Source organism: Bidens hawaiensis, unplaced genomic scaffold (assembly GCF_021521415.1).
Source record: "Bidens hawaiensis isolate Kalapana, Puna unplaced genomic scaffold, B.hawaiensis_p1.1 tig00009618_1, whole genome shotgun sequence".
Lineage (NCBI taxonomy): Eukaryota > Viridiplantae > Streptophyta > Magnoliopsida > Asterales > Asteraceae > Bidens > Bidens hawaiensis.
Genome location: NW_027491719.1, coordinates 485047 through 507664, shown reverse-complemented (window position 1 = coordinate 507664; position 22618 = coordinate 485047). Strand labels below are relative to the sequence as shown.

General features: G+C 33.9%; 3 protein-coding genes across 5 annotated transcripts; all 3 read right to left on the bottom strand.

Moving 5' to 3' along the window:
• Window positions 1-11: 11 nt before the first annotated feature.
• Window positions 12-8816, bottom strand: LOC143533064 (coiled-coil domain-containing protein SCD2-like). The gene is made up of 22 exons (XM_077027936.1): window positions 8712-8816; window positions 6964-7308; window positions 6834-6853; window positions 6579-6743; window positions 6394-6428; window positions 6098-6216; window positions 3941-4107; window positions 3772-3844; window positions 3648-3689; window positions 3501-3563; window positions 3247-3296; window positions 3131-3158; window positions 2877-2951; window positions 2284-2394; window positions 2140-2200; window positions 1940-2056; window positions 1590-1711; window positions 1416-1485; window positions 1226-1267; window positions 1113-1153; window positions 315-441; window positions 12-227 (listed from the first exon to the last, which is right to left on the bottom strand). The coding sequence occupies exons 1-22, from the start codon at window positions 8814-8816 to the stop codon at window positions 151-153; spliced, it is 2055 nt and encodes a 684-aa protein (XP_076884051.1). The 3' UTR covers window positions 12-150.
• A 202-nt stretch (window positions 8817-9018) lies between these two features.
• On the bottom strand, window positions 9019-13890 carry LOC143533109 (uncharacterized). 3 transcript variants are annotated; one of them, XM_077027975.1, is made up of 14 exons: window positions 13734-13890; window positions 12798-12897; window positions 12203-12325; window positions 12025-12122; window positions 11850-11933; window positions 11625-11758; window positions 11481-11553; window positions 11328-11373; window positions 11134-11243; window positions 10925-11032; window positions 10765-10824; window positions 10628-10689; window positions 9776-10091; window positions 9019-9259 (listed from the first exon to the last, which is right to left on the bottom strand). In XM_077027975.1, the coding sequence occupies exons 1-14, from the start codon at window positions 13812-13814 to the stop codon at window positions 9035-9037; spliced, it is 1620 nt and encodes a 539-aa protein (XP_076884090.1). In that variant the 5' UTR covers window positions 13815-13890; the 3' UTR covers window positions 9019-9034. The 3 variants fall into 3 exon arrangements, with proteins under 3 accessions (XP_076884090.1, XP_076884091.1, XP_076884092.1); XM_077027976.1 differs by having other exon boundaries at window positions 12203-12322; XM_077027977.1 differs by having other exon boundaries at window positions 12203-12319.
• Window positions 13891-15315: 1425 nt separating this feature from the next.
• LOC143533063 (small RNA degrading nuclease 1-like) lies at window positions 15316-21333 on the bottom strand. The gene is made up of 12 exons (XM_077027935.1): window positions 21270-21333; window positions 21003-21185; window positions 19590-19667; window positions 19120-19188; window positions 18316-18456; window positions 18112-18228; window positions 17964-18033; window positions 17253-17353; window positions 16559-16669; window positions 16354-16461; window positions 16168-16269; window positions 15316-15642 (listed from the first exon to the last, which is right to left on the bottom strand). The coding sequence occupies exons 1-12, from the start codon at window positions 21297-21299 to the stop codon at window positions 15316-15318; spliced, it is 1437 nt and encodes a 478-aa protein (XP_076884050.1). The 5' UTR covers window positions 21300-21333.
• Between the last annotated feature and the right edge of the window lie 1285 nt (window positions 21334-22618).

Here is a 22618-nt window from a genome sequence, read left to right as displayed (position 1 = left end):
CAATCATTTTATGAAGTTATGAACATATCTTACTATATTATGACATATATAAAATTGTCAAATTTAAGAACATGACATACATATTAAACTGTGGTGTTAAACGACTGAAAACCGTGCAGTCAACTCATAAAGTGGAAAACGTGTCGGGGATCAACTTACTTGCCTTGATGCTTCCCAGAGGCGCTGCTCGATGCCCATTTTTCTTAGCTCCATTAACCCTTGCTCAACTGCAAAGTCACGCGTCATCATTTTTTCATTAAAATTTCTATAACTAATTAATAAAATGTTAATGGTAAACGCTTATCGGAAAATACCATCAACAGCATCGTGTGAATTTGGTGAATGTGCGCTTCGGCTAATCCAAAATTCAAGTCGTTCCTTTGCGGTTTCTTCCTCTATACCAAATCTTTTTGCTCTACTCCAAAAATAAGTAAGCCATGCCTGTAATAACATTCAAACTTTAAATCAAAGATTATATAAGAAAAAAAAAAGGAAAACAAAAGGTGACAGAGAAGAGGTCTGGATAGGCCTGTAAGCGAACCGAGCGTTCAGTGAACAGTTCAGTTCGTAAACCATGTCTCGTTAATTAATTAATGAACGTGAACAAAATTTTGTTCATTTAATTAAATGAACGAACATGAACACATGTCTCGTCCGTGAACGTTTGTTCACATTCGTTCTTTAAATTCATTTACGTTCATTGATGTGATTATGTCTGTTAGTTTACGTTTGTTCGTTTAAGTTCGCTAATATATTCATTCAAAATTTTTGGCCCATTACAACTTGATCTAGTTTTAATAAAATTTTAAGCCCAACGCATTGTTCTTCACATTACTTTTAACTGGTTTTAGCTCAATTATAATCGTTCATCTATGTTCAGTTATTTTTGTTCGTGAATGGTTGGTTTATAGTTTATACCGTTAACGAACGAACATAAACGAACACGAGCAACAAAGACCTATTCATTTAATTGTTCGTGTTCAATAATTTGTTCAATTAAAGTTAAGCTAACGAACAGGAATATGCACCGTTCATGTTCGCTTGGTTCGTTTACAAGGCTAGGTCTAGAGTTAAAAACCAGAACTCATATTGGCTATTGGCAATAATAATACCTCTTTGAAAAGAACATCTTCAGACTCTTCGGGGCTCAATTCTGCAACAAATACACATATCATCTGTCACACATTTCTACATATACATATATATATATGTAAATGTAACTTACCGAATGCTTCCATAAACTTCGGGTCACCTGAAGACTTAACATCTGCATATAGCAAAATTCAATAGATCTTGATAAGAATCAATACATATATAGAGTAAAAACTTCACAACCATAAAGATAGAAGATAAAAGTAAAAATTAATAAATAGTATGATTTATAGCAGGCTTGCATTTATGTTGTAACAATTTACCTGACAAACTATGCCGGGCCAGGTTCATACGTCTCAATTGGGCCAGTGCCTGCACGATCCCTTCTTCAACCTGTAAAAAGACATTAAGAAATTTACACGGATGGTCCCTGTGGTTGGTCCAATGTTGGATTTAGTCCCTGAAGTTTAAAAGTAATGAAAATAATCCCCATCCACCTTTAAACATGCAAGCTCTTTTAAACCCATTTCAACTGTAAGCATGCTCTCGATATTCCCTTCGCTTGTTAAATCATTCAAGTCCTGCACAAGCTTACTCCTCTTTTCCTGATTCCGGTCACCTGTTCAATTATTGGCCCGTTATGAATCAAACGATTTGTGTTGTGTTTTTATCTCAAATGAGTTAAATGGTCAAAATAAGGAGTTAGCTTAAAGGGAACGGGTCAAATGAGTAGTCAACCAAAGTCCAATTCTAATGTACTGAAAAGTGTTTGCGGGTCAACCTATCCTGACCCGGCCATTTTTGACCCGTTACCCAACCTGCACGTGTTTAATGAGAAATTACTAGCCTTGTTTCCAGCATTCTTCTTTTGCCTTCTGCCCAGATGAAACCACAACTTCGAAGGGAAGAGGTGCTAAAGATGACCAATATTCATGTTTAGACACTGCCACATCAGCACAAATACCTAGAAAACAAATTGCACATCAACATCAAAACAGAGCAGAAAGAAAAATGTTAATACAAAAAAATTGTGTTGTTTTAACCTACCATGGCGTACAGCAAGACCCCAGTAGCGTGCAAGCCAACACCGTTTAAGTACTACTTCCTCCTACAATATTGAAATATATATGTATGTATAATGGCAAACAAAAATAATGGAAGACAGGGTAGGCTGACTTTAAAATTGCATACCATCTCACTTTGAGTTAAAACCATTCTCTGTGTCATAGAGTGAAAAGCTTTGACTTCAGACTCGATTCCTTGAAGTTGGTCAACAACAGCCGCAGCCTCTTCTTTTGCTTTCTGTTTCATACAAAAAGCGTTAATTAAGCTACATATATAAACAGCATAGATTAATTCTTGATGTGGAAAAGTGAATGGGTTGACCAAGAGCACTTTCGTGCTTAAACTTTCAAAATTTTTAATTAAATAATAGCTCGTATAATGATTAGGAGGTTTTATGCATTTAAACTGAGAAATTCCGCACATCCTCAATGGGTTATGAACATGGCAATGGAGATCAACTATACCAAAAACTAGCTAAGAATGCAAGAATTAACGACATGCCGATGATGTTTGACCTTATTGTAAAAATGTTGTCTAAATGTGTAGTGATTGTACTGAAAGAGACATAATATATAAAGGGTCCATGAAGTCCGCATTTAAACTCACACAATGACACGCGTAGATTGTTTAGTTGTATGTTGATAATGTATATTTAAATGTCATGCATATACTACTATACCACAATTCACAAGATCAGAATAGTGGCAAGAATGATTCACCTTGACTTCTGCCCGGAGTGAGGAAACTTCTTCATTTACTCCATCTTTGGCTTTTTTGGCCTCTTTAAGTGCAGCCTATCACAAAGTAGAAGTAATTATGTCTTCTAGATAAATCAATAACAAGAAGCAAATATATTTGACTTTTAGAAGCCAATGACATTTAACTAAAAAAGGCATGGAGAGACTCAACTCTTCATGAACATAGAATGAGAAAACAAAATACCAAAAAAGAGTCATTTAATAATTAAAGCAACCTCTCTTTGGCGCAATGCAGCTTCCTTCCTGCAACACACTAGAAATTCAAAAGTTAGGCATGAAAAATATTTTAAAAAAAGGCAACAAGAAATGAAATTAAAATAAAAAAATTAACCTGCTTAACAATTTTGCTTCCAAAGATATTCCTTCGCCAAGAGAAGCGACCTAAACGATAATAAACTTTAATGAGTACTTATGTTAACACGTTAAACATATACATCTACACACGTACATATGTTGAACATACAAAAGCAATTATAGAATATGATTGTCAGGAATTAAGGTGCCTTTTTATACTGCCATTCCTTCTTTTTCAGTTTTGTACAATTTTAGACACCAATGTACAAGAGATGATAAAAAGTATATGACCTGCTTCTCAAGCTCCTTAACCCTTTTCTCTGCATCTTGGCAACTTTCTTCAGCAGACCTAAGCTGCACCAGTAGATTGATTAATGAAGATTATATAAACCAAGGATATCACAATTATGAAAGTATATGCATAGATTACAAATTCACCTTCTCAAGGGCATTCTCATTCTCTTCTTGTAGCATATCAAGCTGCATGAAATTGCATAAGTTAAAAACATATCAAGGGCATTCTCATTCTCTAACATGTAACACTCGAGATATTTTTACATACTTCATCACGAAGCGCAGAAGCCTCTTTCCCATCTGCAAGTTTCAAGTTATTTTCTCCCAGTTCCATCGGGAACCTGCAATTTATGGCAAAATACAATCACATGATTTTAAATATCATGAACAATTGAAAGACAAAAGCCATGAATATCTTAATCGTTAACTGATACAACCTTTTGGTTGGCTGTTTCTTGGTTGGAGGATCAATTGGAGGAACAGCCATTGGGGTTCTCAAAGATGTTTTGCTTGGTGGCAGCATGCTATTTGATTTAGATGGCACTCCAGATAACGCAGATGTAATACGCGATGGCTGAGTTTCTTCTGATCTGGTCCTAGCTAGCTAACCAAAACAAAACATACAGTATTCAGCATGTTATGCTTATAAATCAAGCAGTATAACAGTTCAAATTCCAACTGGCTGAAATTTGACCTAATATTAACTTGGAGATCACATTATTTGTAGCATAGGCTGTTAGATTCATCTAACAGATTCCAATTCAACACTAATCACACAACAATTGCAGCATATTATTCACTAAAATTAACTTACAGGTCACATTATTAGTAGCATGTATTGTTAGACTCATCTGATAGATTCCAATTCAACACTAATTACACAAAAATTGCAGCATATTATTCACTAATATTAACTTACAGGTCACATTATTTGTAGCATAGACTGTTATATTCATCTCATAGATTCCAATTTATCACTAATTACAGTACAATTACTCACAAATGTTAACTTACATGTCACATTATTTGTAGCATAGACTTTTAGATTCATCTAATTGATTCCAATTCAACACTAATTAAAAAATAATCACATCATATTATATTATGATATTTCATTATTCACTAATTATTTAACAAATAAATGCAGCTGATAGCTCTAGGGCAACAAACACTAAATCAGTCAACTAGAAGCTAAAATCAACATGAAAATTTAAGTAAAATCACCGTAGGTAAAAAAGATCCAACAATCTTATCATCTATTAGTAACAGATGGAACGGAAGGCCTAACTATCTAACCAGACCAAAACATACAGCATTGCTTGTTACTCAAGCAGAATAACATTCCAATTCCACCTGGCTAAACTTCAACCTAATATATCACACTAAATTTAGCATAGACTGTCAGTTTCATCTAATAGATTCCAACTCAACACCAACTACAGAACAATCACATCATATTATAACATTATTCACTAATTGTGTAACAAATGAATGCAGCTAATAACTCTAGATCAACAGACACTAAATCAGTTAATTAGAAGCTAAATCAACACTAATTAAAGAGCAATCACATCATATTATTCACCAACTGTGTAACAAATGAATGCAACTAATAACTCTAGGGCAGCAATCACTAAATCAGTCAGCTAGAAGCCAAAATCAACATAAAAAATCAAGTAACTTAAACATCACACTATCTGACTAAAATTTGACCTAATATTATTAACTTAAACATCACACTATTTGTAGCTTAGAATTTCAGTTTCATCCAATGAATTCCAGTTCAACACTAATTAAACAACAATCACATCATATTATTATTCACTAATTGTGTAACAAGCACTAAATCGGTCAACTAGAAGCTAACCAAAACAAAGCATACAGGATTTACCTACTTATGCTTATTAATCATAAAGGATAGCATTCTGACTTTCAACTGGCAGGAAAAAAGTTCACATTATTTGTAGCATAGACTGTTATATTGATCTAACAGATTCCAATTCAACACTAACGCATAACAATTACAGCATATTATTCACTAATATTAACTTACAGGTCACATTATGTGCAGCATATTCCAATTCAACACTAATTAAACAACAATCACATCACATTATAATATAATTCACTAGTAATTACATAACAAACGATTACAGCTAATAACTCTAGGTCAACAATCACTAGATCAGTCAACTAAAACCTAAAATCAACACGTAAACTTACCGTAGGCAAAGTAGATCTAGCAATCTTATTGTTATTAGTAACAGACAGAACGAAAAACCTTGCTAGCTAACCAGACCAAAACATACAGCATTGCTTGTTACTCAAGCAGAGGATAACTTTACAATTTCCAACTGGCTAACATTTGACCTAATATTAACTTAAACATCACACTATCTGTGGCATAGACTGTCAGTTTCATCTAACAGATTCCAATTCAACACTAATTAAACAACAATCACATCACATTATAACATCATTCACTAGTAATTACATAGCAAACAAATGCAGCTAATAACACCTCTAGGTCAACAATTACTAAATCAGTCAGTCAACTAAAGCCATAAATCAACATATAAAAAAAATAAACTTACCGTAGGCAAAGTAAATCCGGCGATCTTATTACCATTATTATTACTACTCATAATCGACGGCCTAGTAGCAACACCAACACCGTCACCGGCAGCATTAAACATTTGCAGTTTTACTAACACTATAATATCATTCACTAATTATGTAACAAACAAATGCAGCTAATAATAACTCTAGGTCAACTATCACTAAATCAGTCAACTAAAACCTAAAAACAAAATATTAAGTAACCATACACATAGAAATTCAACACTAATACATAACAATTACAGCATACTATTTACTAATATTAACTTACAGGTCACATTATCTGCAGCATATTCCAATTCAACACTAATTATAATACAACCACGTCACATTATAATATCATTAACTAATTATATAACAAATGAATACAGCATCTAGTAACTCTAGGTCAACAATCACTAATTCAGTCAGTCAGCTAAAATCTAAATTCAACACATATAACAAAATTAAACTTACCGTAGGCAAAGTAGATCATTACTATTACTATCACTATCACTATCACTATCACTATCACTATCACTATCACTATCACTTTTATCGTTATTATTATAATTAACAGGCGTAACCGACAGCCTAGTAACGACCGCCGCACCGACACCAACGACAATGGCAGTTGTAGTTCTGTTAGAATTAAGCAGAGGTCTCCGGTTAATCTCAGGTTAATCGACGGTTGAGCGAATCGGAAATCCAGATCATCGTCCTCGTCATCACAGCATATTATTAACTATCAACTAATTACATAACAAACGCACACAGCTAATAATAACTCTAGGTCAACATTCACTAAATCAGTTAGTCAACTAAAACCTAAATTCAACACATATAACAAAATTTAACTCACCGTAGGCAAAGTAGATCCAGTAATCTTATTACTATTATTATTACTCGTAACCGAAGGCCTAGTAACCGCACCAGCAGCATTAACATTAACATTCGCAACTCTATTATTATTATTATTATTATTATTATTATTATTAACCGGCGGTCTCCGGTGACTCGCCGGAGGCGCATACCGAAACTCCAAATCATCATCGTCCTCATCCTCGTCATCATCGTCGTTGCCAATGTGAGTCGGCTTAGCCGCCATGACCTGAGCGAGCCGCTGCGCCGCGGCTTTGGCGGCTACATTTTGATTCCGTTTGATGTTTGAGATGCCGGAGTTTGAAGACGAACGGTTATGGTGATACTAAGTAATTTTATAGGAACCGAACCTTAGTTGCTATTTTTGAATAAATGTTTTTTTATTCGTTCAAATAAAAATAGTAATAAATGTTAAAAAGTGATCCCATAGTATATAAGTTTAAATAATATTTTTCTCCCATAGTAAATGAGTTTTAATAATTTTTTTCTCTAGTCATTCTATTTTTCAGTAACTCTTATCTTTTAAACAGAAGAATCGGATTTTAATGATGTAGATTAATCTTTCTGAAATAGTTTAAAAATAACGAGTGAGGGTCACCATCCAAACAAAAAGTGTTACTTAATCACAAGATTTTAATGTCTTGTTGCATGTTGACTCGGTCCGGTTACTCGATCCAGTTATGACCCGAAGCACACCTCTACTTTATTAACTCATTAAATAGTTTGTAATAAAATATTATTAATGTCAAATCACGTGTCCTCATCACTAAGTTTTTTAACGGTTTGTTGCATGTTCACCTGGTCCGGTACTTCAGTTAGTTGATCCAACTCTGACCCGATGCACACCTCTAGTTTATTAAAAAGTTTAGATATATAAAATATTATTAATACCAAATCACGTGTCCTCACGATTTCCTTTTATAAATAATACAAATCCAAAAAGGGAACATTCACAATAAGACAAAAGGTGAAGTACAAGTGAAGCATTGACATAAAGTTTTTTATAGTCACTAAAGTAGATGTAATTAAATGCATTACATAATACTTTCTATCATTTAAGTTATTAACATTTTTTATATATGTAATTACTTATTGATTTAATTTAATTTGTGTCCTGAGTCTAGAGGTGCAGAAAAATCCAGAACCCGAAATCGGACCGATAAAAATACCCGGAACTGGTTTTTTATACCCGGGTTTGTAATACCCGAACCCATAGTGTATGAATAGGGTATGCATTTCAGTACCAAAACCCGTACCCGGAACGGACCCGATTTTTACCCGGTAATATCCGAAAACCCGAACCGGATTTTACAAATACCCGGAACCGGATTTTTCAAATACCCGATATTTCCCGAAAAATACCAGGAAAAATAATCCTAAAAGGTGCAACCTTTTATAAAATCCAATATATATAAACCCAAAAATAAGGTTTTTTCAATACACAGAAATAGAGTATTCAAATACCCGGTTTTATACCCGACCCGAATACATAGGGTATGTTTTTTAAAGACAATACCCGGACCCGAACCCGACCCGGGTATCGCCAAACCAGATTTTCCAATACCCGGTCATACTCGAACCCAGTCCTATACATGAACCAGGGTATTTGAAAAACCCGATTTGTGCACCTCGACCTGAGTCAAACCGGAATCGGGTAGAAATCAGTTCCGGGATAGTCAGGTATTTGACCAAGTTTTCCGGGCAGGGTCGGGTTTTGACTGGGTTTACTGGTTCAAGTTCCGCAGGGTCCGGGTAGGCTCCAGGGATAAATCCAAAGCCCAGTCCGTACCCGCGAGTAGGGTAGGTTTGGGTCCGGTTCCGGGTAGGAACCATGGGGTCTGGTCCGGAACCGGTTTTTTTATGCCCCTCTAAGTCAAACCAGTCAACATGCCTTCAACTAAACATCTACAATTTCACATGTGAAAACATAACAATCAAAATCATACAACATGTTGTTATGTGATTATGTCATGTACATAGTTTTTGAATGCTTTCTTTTTAGCAGCTTTTAAGTTATAACCCTGATTCTAAAAAAAAAACATTTTATGGTTCTAACAAATAAAAATGTTCTCTAACCATGGACCCAGATTTATAGGGTAAACCGTGTCGAAAACAACTCTACCAAAAATGTCTCTCACTTCATCCAATCTACCCAACGCCAACGACTCATAATCGATTTCACCTCCTCTGTTTGGTACAAACCTCCGATTTCTGCCCCTTTTAACGCAATCAAACATAGATATTACCTTTAACGACAGAGCCCACGATATAAAAACCTGAGAATTAAAAAAAAAGTAACCAGCTTTTATTCTTATGAAACCGACATAACTTATCCTTAACCAAAGTAACCAACCCAACCCAAAAGACGACGGTTTGGTTTTATGTTTTGGTTTTGCATGTACCGGAAACAAAAAAGCCTGACCAAACCCATGTAAAAACCAACTTTTGTTACTGAATTTATCGAGTATAACTTTTTTTTAGAATGTTAAGTAATTTTTAAAAGAATTAATATATGGCGTCGTCCAAATGTGTAATAATCAATTAATTATTAATCAAAAAAACCTTTCCAGCCCAAATTCATTATTTACCTTTTTGGCCCAAAAACTACTAGCCCAGATGATAAAACCGAACCAAACCCTTTGTTAATATCAAAAAAACGAAAGAGAATGGTTTTCAAAAACAAAAAAAAACGAATTTTCAGTTTTTGGTTCGGTTTGAGCCAAGAACCGACCCGGGCCATACACATCCGTATATAATAATCAGATAATCAGTTTCAAAAGACGAGTACTTACCATATCAGATTGTGGAGCTTGGGGGTACTCGATCAGGGCCTGGGAAACTAAATTTTCATCTGTTAGTCTTCTCAATGCAGTTTTAACGGAATCTGCAAGGCTTATAACTTCATCCATTAATTCATCTTTTGAATATAAATGACTAGATTCTGATATTTCATGGAAGCTTGTTTCATGAGGCTGCGAGATTTCTTTTGCAATATCTACTGCTTCTGATAACGATCCGCCCCTATGCACCGCAATGCTAAACGCAGCAATAACTAATGCATCACGAGGTTGGTCTACTAATGCTTCATGAAATGCTAGAATACTGACCCTGTAAAAGTCAACTTCTCGTTCAGTCTCGGTCCGTTTAATCCCGGCCTGGCCCGTTTAGGCCCCTAGAGTTGCAATCAGTGTATCAAGTATCAACTATGTTTCTAGGGTGTAAAAGAATAGAACATTTAGTGAACCGTTCATTTATGTTCAAAAGTTCTCGTTCGTTCATTTATGTTCATAAACGTTCGTTCATGTGATTCAGTGAATTCGTTTATGTTGGTTTGTTCGCACTCATTTATGCTCATTAATATACTCATTCAAACTTCTAGGCGCAACACATTACTTGTAATTGGTTTTTGTTCGGTTATGTTCGCTCGTTTACATTCGTGAACCGTTTGTTTATATTGTTAATGAACGAACATAAACAAACACAAACATGTTCATTTTCTTAATGAACGAACACGAACATAAAAAAAACCTGCTCGTTTAGTTGTTCGTGTTTAACCATTCGTCTGGCTACAGTTAAAGTGTTAAACGAACAAACATGAATATGCTCCGTTCGTGTTCTTCATTACAAGTCTATAGGATTCTTACCACAGGCAAGAGTGGCACGGTCGATCAGGTGCTAGAAGTTTATCCAAACTAGCAAACAAAGACTGCAAAACACAATCATTTTAGTAAAATGTGACACGATACAAAACAGATAACAAAATACATATTATTAAACACACCAGAAGCATGTTAGATCTCTTATCACGTCTGCGAAATCCATGTGAAACAAAATAAGCCGCCTGCATGAACCCATATATCATATTATTATAGCAAGTCGCCTTATTGACCAATAACCGAAATTTCTGAAATGTAGTGTGTAATTTGTAATAAGACCCATACTTGGAGGGGTAGAACAATCTCAAGAAGTCCAAATTTCCAAAGTAACCTTAATGAAGCCTCTGCAGATCCATATGCCAGCATGTAATTCATTTCCATGTGTATCCGACCCTATATTAACCATTAAACGGGTCAAAATGAAAAATAATAGCTAAATATGAAACGGTCAAATACACTGAAAGTTGCTAAATTGATTAACTCTAAAAGTATACCTTATCAAGCCTTAACAAAGAATCCGAGAACTCTTTTAAAAAATGAGACGTTTCTCGAGAAAACCGAAACCCTAAACGAGCAGCGATTCGAATCCCACGTAGAATCCGAGCTGTATAACGTGTACAATAATCAAATGTCAGAGTTAATATAAAAAAATCAACATTTTTATTTCAGTTATTATTATAGAACATACCGCAATCTTCTGCAAAAGAAGTGTTTGCAGGCGTTATGCAACGAACCTACATACAACCAAACATATTAAATCAATAAATAAAAAAATAAAAAAACTGTAATAAACATGTTCATGGTATTTGTTGAATGTAGAACTGACAAATAATAGTCATACTTTAGCTTTTTGAATATCATTCATGCCACCAATATAATCATACACGATGCGTGCAAATGGGTCATACATTAACCTATAAATGTAACAAGAAATTAGTTATTACAGTTAGCTTTTAACCGATGACTTATGTGTTAACACAAGTACCCATTGATTGTAAAATCCCTTTGCATACAATTACTCCATCTAATATAATCACACTCATCACAACCCGAAGGCTTTCTAATTGGAGACTTTGACTTTCTACCAAACTTTCTTCCACTTGTGCTGAAACTTGACACCTGGCCCATATTAGATATTCATAACCAAGTTATAGATTTTTTTATTTAACGCGCACTATCATTATCTGGCGTATGAAAATAATTGACCAACCTCCACAATGGCATCATCAACATGCACGTGGCAAATAGCAAACCGCCTTCCAACTATTTCACAACGTGGAAACGCTCTCATTACCTGAAAATTAACAGCCAATATTGTCCAATTTTCAATTTTCATGAATGTGAAGATTGAGGTTTCAATTTTTGAACGAATAATGAAAATAAACCTCTTTAAGTTCAGCAGATGTCAAGATGTCAAAGTCCTTAGGAGTTCTTTTTAATACAAGATCGCGTACACAACCTCCAACAAGGTATACCTCATATCCTACATTAAAAAGGATAAATAAAAGTAGCAGACAGTTTACTATATAACTGATTTCAAGTAAAAGTAAGTAAACAACATACCTTTTTTTCTAAGTACATTTAAAACAACTTTTGCAGGCTTTGTAATTCTTGAAGTCCTGATTCCAAGTTCTTTAGAACACAACTTTTTCCATTCATGTGGCTTGCAAACATCATTTCCTGCTACTACCATCAAACAGATGCAACCTCAATAGGCCTGTAGACGAACCGAACGAACACGAACAGGGCATGTTCATTTATTTAACTTTAATCAATCAAATGATCAAACACGAACAATCAAACGAATGAGGTATTCTTGTTCGTGTTCATTTACGTCTGTTCATTAATAAAAATGAACAAACGGCTCCGAACCTAACCGAACATTAACAAACAAGCATAAAAAAGCACACACCAATCAAAATTAAACATGAGTATAAGATAAATATATGAAATGAAACATATGTCATGTTCGTTCATTTAACTAAATGAACAAAAAGTTTTATTCATGAGCGTTTGTTTAATAAATAAACGAAATCCTACTAAACTGTTAACCGAACGTTTGGTTCATTTGCAGACCTAAACCTCATAAACGAAAAAACTAAGATACATAACTTTGTAAATTATTTTAAAGTAATGAAAAGTAAAGATAAGCATTCACCTTTTACATCTCTAGCAGGTGAAATCCGAAAATCTTCTTTATGAATATTCACTGATTCAGTCAGAGATTCAATGGCTGCCACGGAAAAGCTATGTCTCGCCTATATGATTAAAGCAATTAGAGGTGCAAACAAGCCAACCCACTCGCGAGCTACGAAATCGTATCGATAAAAAGCTCGAAACGATCCGAGCCTTATCAAGCTCGAGCCTTGTATGGGAAAATCATTTTGTGTACTCTTTTAAATCTCTATGTGTTAATTTCGCACTGCATAGTCGAGCTCGCGCATGCCTTTGGCTCATTTAAGGTTATTTCAAATATAAAAATATACAGAAAAATGTATATAAATTAAACAAGTTAAGTTTATACTCTTTTAGACTTCTATGTATAACTTTGCAATGCATAATTGCATAGTTGAGCTCGAGCCAAGCTTAAGCTCGTTTAAGGTTATTTTCAAATATAAAATATGCTAAAAATGTATATAAATTAAATAATTTAAGTTTATACTCTTTTAAATTTCTATGTATTAATTTTGCATTGTATAGTCAAGCTCCAGCCGAGCTTAAGCTCGTTTAAGTTTATTATTAAATATATAAATATACAAAAAATGTATATAAATTAAATAACCTATTATACTTATTTAGATTTCTATGTATTAATTTTTCATTGTATAGTCAAGCTCGAGCCGAAGCTCGTTTAAGTTTATTATTAAATATATAAAGATACGAAAAATGTATACAAATTAATTAAATAGTAAATAATAAACTAGCCAAGCTCAAGCTTCATAAAACGAGCTATAACTCTCGTAAGCCAAAACGAGCCGAGCTCGAGCCTATCAAAAACGAATTAATATAATTAAAGCACTAAATGTAATAAACTAATAATATCACAATATCATTCCAATTCGGATTCAAATTCGAAATGATGACGTAATCATACCTTCTGCACGCGGCTAAAAAGAGGTAGATTGAACGATAACTGAGTTCTGCAAGCAAAGCCTTGTGATATAGCAATTGTCATTTGGTTAATTATAGCGTTGGATCATGCCAATTTGGCGATTATGTAATCAATTGGTGGTAATTTGAAATATTAGTGTTTGTTTGTTTGTTTGTTTACAAATTGGGGGAAAATATCTGGAGAAGATGAAGGTTGAAGATGAAACTGTTTATGGGCTAATGTTATTAATTATTATTATTGGGCTTATTTAAAGAGTATATGATGTGGGCTTTAGTTTACAAATTACTAGACTCGGAAGTCGGAACCGGTTCCTACCCGTATCTGACCCGTGGGTACGCCATGATATTGGGTTTCTCCTCGGATCAATACTTAAAACCAAAACCAGACCCGGCAGAACTGGTTCCACCTTTACCCGGTTTTGACTTTTGTTGACCATACTCGGAACCAGTTCCTGCAAAACACACGTTTGTGCATCTCTACTTAGAGTTGGGCAAAAAAATACCGGTTCCGGACCTGACCCGCAGGTACGAATCGGGTTTCGATTCCCCAACAAATTGTACCGGGCCTGCATGAATCTTCTACCTCTACCAGGCCAAAACCCAATAAACCGGGTCAAATACCCGACTACTCCTGGAACTGGTTCCTACCAGGCCAGGTTTTTTACGTTTATTGGTCATGCTCAGAACCAGTTCCTACCTAGTTCTGGTTCTTGAATATACCATATTTGTCCACCTTTAATTCATATTAAATGATGGTGTTTCCGACGAATCATACGACACCACTTGGAAAATATTTGGTTAAGTCGACCATCTTTTTAAAAATTAAATTTGACGATGTTTTTTGTGAGTCTTGACCAAATTAAATGTGATATTTGACCAAATTATTTGTGAGTTCCGAGTAAATTTATGTGAGGATCCACGGTATTTTTGGTGAGGACGGACGATATTTTTTACACGTCTCAACCAAATTTTAATGTGACCCGACCGACCCTTACAAAAATTTTAAAATAATTTGTTGAAACAAGTATACATGAACAAACGAGACATGCGTTCAAGTATGTCCAGTTAACCAAATGGACAAAAAAAATATTCATGTTCATTCGTTTATTAAATAAACGAACTTCCTGCCGATCAGTTGTATACGGTTTTTGTCCATTTTGAAAAGGCGCCTTCCGGTGACTTTCAACCTGTTTGACCTATCTTGTTGACTCGATTCGTTGATCTTTTAATGGTTAATATTATTAGGTTATTAACAATACCAGATAACTGTCATTTAAGAGAAAACAACACATTCCCGGATTCAAAGTTAAAAAATAGTGACGATCGGTTATGATGGCACATCTTAACGATCGATGAGACAATCAAGACAAGCCCATGTCTGCAAAACTATGCTCAAGTAAAGCGATCACAAACAACACGCAGCAGACATCAGTTAACAAACAGGTCCGACGCTTCAAAATTAAAAAAAAATTATAAATTATAATAAATTAGTTTTGCAAATGTTACAATCACTAACAAGATATTAAAAACTAAAACAAGGGAAACTATGATCTCGACCGAATGTTTCAAAAACCGAATTCTTTTTTTGCGTTAAAAACAATGACCGCTCGTAACCTCGATACTTCTTGATCGCGTTCACTTAACTGTTTCTTCAACGTTTCAATCTCGTTTAAATAACCGTCACACGTATCACACGCCACCTTCTCTTTTGGTTCCGGTTTCTTCTCATTTGTCTTTAACTTCTTGAGCGGAGTTGTACTCTCGTCTTCAATCGGCCTCTTTTTCGATACCACCCGAACATTATTATTAACAACATCACTATCAGGGGCCATCTTCCGAACATACATAGTACCAAATGCACCAATACGCTTCTGCGGTCGGCCTGATGAATCCTGTTCACAAACGCGAGCTAAACGTTAAAAAATGGTAATAACGTTGTTTTAAAGTGAAGTGGCGTGCTTACGTTATAAACGGGTTTTGGATTGGAACGGGTTTGGTTCAGATTTTGGCTCAGATTAGGTTTCAAGCCGACACGAGTTTTCGCACGGGATGGTTTGGTGATTTGTTTCGTTTTCGTTGATTTTTTCGGTTTCTGTTCATTTCTCGGTTTTTTTTAACAAGGATAACGGATGAAACATTATAGTTTTTTTGTTTTCGATTATATTACGACTTTTTATTATTTTTTTAAGGAGTTTTTCATCTTAACAAAACCCCTAAAAAAATTCAAAAATAATATAAAAAAAATCATAACTCAAAATATAAATTAAAAACAAAAAAAGTAAAAGAACCAAAGTGTTTCCTCCGTTGTTGTTAAAAAAAACCCGAAACCGTTTAAATGACCCATTCCGACCCACCCACGACCCATTTCGACCCAACCCATTTGCCACCTCTATGTAAGTGAAGTGACATATACTTACTTTATCTTGGTCACCAACAAGCCGCTCATAAGCTTCGCCAGCCTCTCGTTTACTCTTAAAAACTAAAAAAGCCGCATACTTGTCTCCGCCTTTAATATTTTCCTGCAAGCAAGTTGTCCACGTCATCAAATAATCATCAACAAACATGAAAAATTTTAAAACAAACTAAAAATTAAATTAACCAACCTTTAACTCGATGGTGTATTCACCGGGAATGATTTCATATAATTTCTCTTTAGATACGTTTATTGGTATGCAATGACAAAGTAACTTCATTGCATTGGCGTTATGCACCTGAAATAATATATCCGAATTTTGGTCAACGGGATAGAATATAGATTTGACCAAACATCGCCAAAATAATTTAAAAACTCGCCTCGTTTATATTAACGTTTTCACCTTTCCCGTTTAGTTTGGCAACAACAAGCTTCATTGTGTATATTGTATCATCCAAACAATCATGTACATCGCCTTCCTTTCGAACTTGAGACCCTAAAACCGCCTGCCAAATAAAAAAATAATATTGTCAAACAGTTAATATAATAAAATGTTATATCACTAATGTTTCTTTCTTGTTCTAATCCTATATATTTTACCTGGATAGCAGGTTTTGTAGGGTTTTTTATTTTTAAATAGTTAGACATTGCAAAATATTTTTTTAAAAGTGACAAAATTAGTAGAAATTGAGAAAAAAAATTGTGAAAAAATGCATAAAAACACTAAAAAAATGGAAAAAAATTAAGAAAACGTTTTTTGTTGCAATTTTTCAGTTTATTAGCAATTTTTCCAGAATATTATTTTTTGCAATTTTTCGCCAAAAAAAACAAAAATTTGCAAAAGAAAAAAAATTTAAAATTTTTTTTTTTGCACCATTTCAGTTTTTTTTTTTTTGCAATTTTCCTGATTATTATTATTATTATTTGAAATTTCCCGCAATTTAAAATTTATTTTTCTCAATTTTTAAAAATATTTTGTAATATCAAACAATTTAAAAATAAAAAAAACCTATATGTCCTGCTATCCAGGTAAAATATATAGGATTAGAACAAAAAAAAAACTTACAACTTTAAAGATATCAAACTTACCTTGCACAAATTATTTAAAGATGCTCTCCGGAAAATGGGACCGCTCGAATAGTTGAAAATAAAAGATGTATCAATTACTCTTGTGTAGTCTATCTTGAGCGCTGCGGCAAGGGCAAAATGGTAATTTTTGACACCGTTTGTCATATAATTTATAGTTAGGCTTGTAAACGAACCGAACGTTTGGTGAACTGTTCGGCGCAAAGTTCGTTTATTTAATTAAAGAAAGAACATGAACAAAAAAATATGTTCGTTTAAATAAGCGAACGAATACGAACACATGTCTCCTTCATTCATTTATGTTCGTCAAAGTTTGTTTATGTTCGTTTATTTGTGTTCATTTATGTATTAATAAAATATAACTAAATATTATCTGAATGAGTCATCTACTTAAATAATTTGTTTATTCATTTATGTTCGTGAACATTTGTTTATGTTCGTTCATTAATGTTCATTTATGTGTTAATAGAATATAATTAAATATTATCTGAATGAGTCATCTACTTAAAGATTTTATATTTGTTCATTTAAGTGTGTTCATTTATGTTCGTTTATGATTGTTTGTGTCCATTTATATGTTCATATATGTTTGTTTATTTTTATTCATTTTTTAAATAAACGAACACGAACAAAAATTCACAATATACGTGTTCGAATAAGTGTTCATGTTCGTTTAAAGTTAAATGAACGAACACAAACATGAAACCTAGTTACCTCTTAGATCACTATCCAGACTGTGACCAGCCAATATAGCCCCTTCCGATAGCAATTTCGTCATAAACGCCTATTAAAAAAATAAAACAATTTAAAAAAAACATAACATAGACGGTGCGAGGTGATCAAGTTCAACAAAGATTTTCACCTGTACGCCTCGTAAATTCAGAGTAACACGTTCCAAGTCTCTAGCACGAATCCCGGTTATGCGGGTCCTATAATCAACAACTCTTTTATCAGGTTTAACAAGTTCATCAAGTTTGACCTACAAAAAGTCCACACATTCGTTAACTTACAAAAGGAATTTAAATATTTAAATAATACTTTATAAACTTGTGACGCGTGACAATACCTTTAAATCACGATCCACAACACAAACCCTAACCAACGCATCAGTACCATCATCACAAAGTACCATCTCACAATCAACCGCATATATTGTGTTGCATTCCGGTTCTTTCAACTTTTTGCTATTCTTTATAACCACCCAACCCTACATCAGTTCAAAGTTTATATATATTTTCATGCATTATAACTTTTATTAACAAAAGGTAGCACAAAGTTGAGAGCTTAAGATGATAATATGTATGGGATTAGGATCATGTGAGAACTATATTGAAATTGAGAACTTTGAGAACCATTTTGGACCACAAAATAACTCCTTTTAAAAAAAATTAAAAAAAATTATAAAACAAAAAAAGCGAAAATAAATAAAGTAAAAAAAAACAAAAAAAATTTACTTTTCATCCTGATTTCATAAAAAAATTAAAAAAATATATCGGTTTAGCAAAATTATACATATATGTATGATACGTATTTTTTAATTTTATACAAGTTATTCTTTATACACATATGTACAATTAAGATAAATGATAATGTACATATGTGTACATTATGTAAATCGAGATTAGATAAAAATATACATATGTGTATAATTAAGGTTTTTTTTATGAAACCGGGATGAAAAATAATTTTTTTTGGTTTTTTTACTTTTTAGAAATTTTTTGTCTTATAATTTTTTTTAAAGGGTTTTTTTTGTGGCTCAAAATGGTTCTCAATTTCCAAAGGGTTCTCTTAGGATCCTCACCCTGTATATATATATATATATATACACACACACACACATAAATATGCACGCAAACACACACACGCAAACCTCTTTATGTGATGGAAGTACATAACTTGTTGCATAATGTGGATGAGTAACTGTCTTGTGAAACAGCTCCTGCAAGTGCATACAAAATTGCTAGTTTAATACAATTCTATATATATATATATATATATATATAACAAAAGAGTACTGCTATAAAAATAATCAAAAGTAAATAGCATATTAAGAATATAAAATTATAGAATTAAGTTAATCATCATGTAAAATCTACGTAAGTGCATAGTTACCAATAGAGGTACAAACAAGCCGAGCTACTCTTAAGGTTTTCCTCAAAATATATAATGGAGAAAAAAAAATGCATATATAAATTATAAAATAAATAATAATTAATAAAAAAGCCAAGCCCGAGTTCAAGCCCTTAAGTGACAAAGAGGCCGAGCCCGAGCCCGGCTCGTTTACGTTTACATCTCTAGTTTATTCTACTAAAAAATACAACACGAATAAATCAAACAAACCTGTTCGGGGGATATTCGATCGGTACTCTTCTTGATAGCTTCCACAATCTCATGCCTTTCAACCACCTTAGCAAAATACTAAAACAACAAAACTGACATTACAACTTATTCTGGGTCATAAAAATAACCTTTTGGGTTTACGAAAAATGCTTAATGGGTTTTAATGGGTCATACTAGAAAAAAGAAAATTTTGGAACGGGTCCAAATGGGTCAAGAGAAAAAGTTGGAATGGGTCGAAACGGGTTAGGGTCGGAAAGGGTCAATTAAAAAAAGGGTTGTTTTGGTTCGGGTCGGAACATGACCCGTTCTGACCCTAACCCATTCTGACCCAAACCCGTTTCTACCAATGACTCGTTTCAACCCATGACCCGTTTGACCCAACCCAACCCATTTGCCTTGCCACCTCTACTCAAAATATAAATCAGAAACAAAAAAAACCTAAAATGTTTCATCCATTGCCCTCGTTCAAAAAAGAAAAAAAAGATCCGTAACCCATTCTTACCCGATCCAACCCAAACCAAAACAACCCTCTCGTTAAGGTGGTGTTTGAGATTCCTTATTTTACCTCCTTATGACTTTTACAGTCACAAAATCTAACTTTCCCAAACACCTTATAAGTTATATAAGCTATAAGGAGGTAAAAGAAGAAATCCCAAACACCCCCTAATTGACCTGTTCTGACCCTAACCGACCATTTGCCACCCATAATTATAACATAATAACTTAAATACAAAATATAAATCAGAAACAAAAAAACTAAAAAAAAAAACAAAATGTTTCATCCGTCATCCTCGTTCAAAAAAAACCCAAAACCTGCTCTTACCCGTTTCCGAACCCGAAACAAAACAACCCTTTTTCAATTGACCAATTCCGACCCTAACCGACCCATTTGCCACTAGGGGTGCAAAAAAGCCGAGCCCGAGCTCGACCAGGGTCGTTAAACTTACACAAAGCTCGAGCTCGAGCTCGGTTCGTTTGAGCTCGGCTCGTTTAATATTTGTTAATTAATTTTTTATATATTTATAATTATATATGTATATTTATTTTCATAATAACTTTATATATAAAATAACATGTTACTTAATTAATTTTTTTCATAAAATTATATATATATATATATCAATTAATATTTATTAAAATGTATATGTATCTATTAACATATATAGTTATTAAAAAAATATAATCCACAGGCTTGTTTAGGCTCGCGAGCCGACTCGAGCTCGATAAGTGAAGCTCGGGTTCGGGCTAGTTTATTAAACGAGCTTTCTTTTAGGCTCGAGCTCGGGCTCGTTTAAGCTCGGCTCGATTGAGCTTTTTCACTTTGCACCCCTATTTGCCACCCATAACTAAAACACAATAACAACTTAAAACACAAAACAATATTTAACAACTTAAACTTAAACTTAAACTCACATTCAAATAACTAGCATTATTAAATGTTTTCAAGAACTCAATCAATCCATCAGGTAACCACTTAGCTGGATCATACAACCTATTGTCAAGTTGCTTGTTAGACACGTTAACAAACTCCTTCCAACAGCCGTTAACACCTCTCATACCTTGTTTTTGTGACCTCTTTACTATGTCAACAAGAACCTGAAATAATTAAATAAATAAACATACAAATTATTCAAATTTGAAATTAAATAAATGGGTATTAATAAAACACAGAAAGTTTACATTTTTTGGGGCGGTTTCTATCTTCTCCATTGAATATGGTTCAAGGGTTTGTTTGGTGAGTAGAGAATTATTAGGGTTTTGTATATGTTAAAGGTTGGTTTTTTATTATTGGGTTTATTGTGTTAATGGGTCTGGTTAATTTATGGTCCAGTTTTCTTGGGTTTACTATATATGGGCCTAGTCAGTCATAGTCTCAAAGATTTTGGGTTTTGACTGGGTAAAGGTGGGATCGGTTCTGGGTACAGGTCTAGGAAGAAACCTAATATCAGGTCGTACACGTGGGTTGGTTACGAGTAGGAAATGGTCTGGGTTGGGTCTGGAATCAAGTATTTTGTGCACCTCTACCATGAACCAGGAAAAACCAGTTTTTGAAATCCCGAACCCGGACTCGACCCTACCCGCAGGGTATGCATAGGGTATGACTTTCAGTGTTTAAACCCAAACCCGAACCCGAACCCGAACTATACCTGAAAAATACCCTGGAAAAAAACCTAAAAAGTACAACCCTTAGAAAACTCGATCTTTGTCTGAAATATATTTGAAAAATACATGAAAATAGAGTTTTATTATACCTAAAAATAAAGTATTGAATACCCGGTTTCATACCCTACCCAAAATCGATTACCCCGATATGTTTTTTCAAGCCAATACCCAAAATTCCAATACTCTAACCCAATTTCATATCTGAAATCGGGTATTAGACAAACCCAGTTCCTCAAACTTCATACCAATTAATATTGTTGTTAGTCTGCTAAAAGCTAATAAATTTGTTTTTGGTTATCTGAGTGGATCCTTCTCAGCATGTCACTCATCTTGAAAATATATACTCGAGCACATTTAACTATGGAGTTGTCATTTCATCTATAACTAATACATCCAAAATACGTTGATTTTATTTGAGGCGAGGTAATTCTTATAAGTAACGTTTGATTTACTTGTGAACCTATAGTCACATATGGTCCAAAAGGTTTACTTGGTATTAATTTGTTGTTACTAATGTCTCGTGTTGCTTCTAAAATTAATAGATTGTCTCACTTGAGACTCAATTATTACTTTGATTTATTAGACTTGGGTGCTTCTTTGCAAGGTCATTTCTTATGGCTTGTGTAGTGGTGTAAATGCGTTGAGCCTAGTTCAAGTGCGCCTAAGTTTGAGTTTGAGACGTTTATTGTACGAGAACTCGCCTAAGTCCATCAATTATAGTATGTTAAATTGGATCGATTGTGGAAATTGCTGGAGCAACAAAACGAGCACATAAAAGAGCAGAGTGTATTGTCAAAGCATCTTGAACCTTGAACTGAACCTATTGTTGAAGCCATGCGTGTGCAGATGTGAATTAGCAGGCTTTC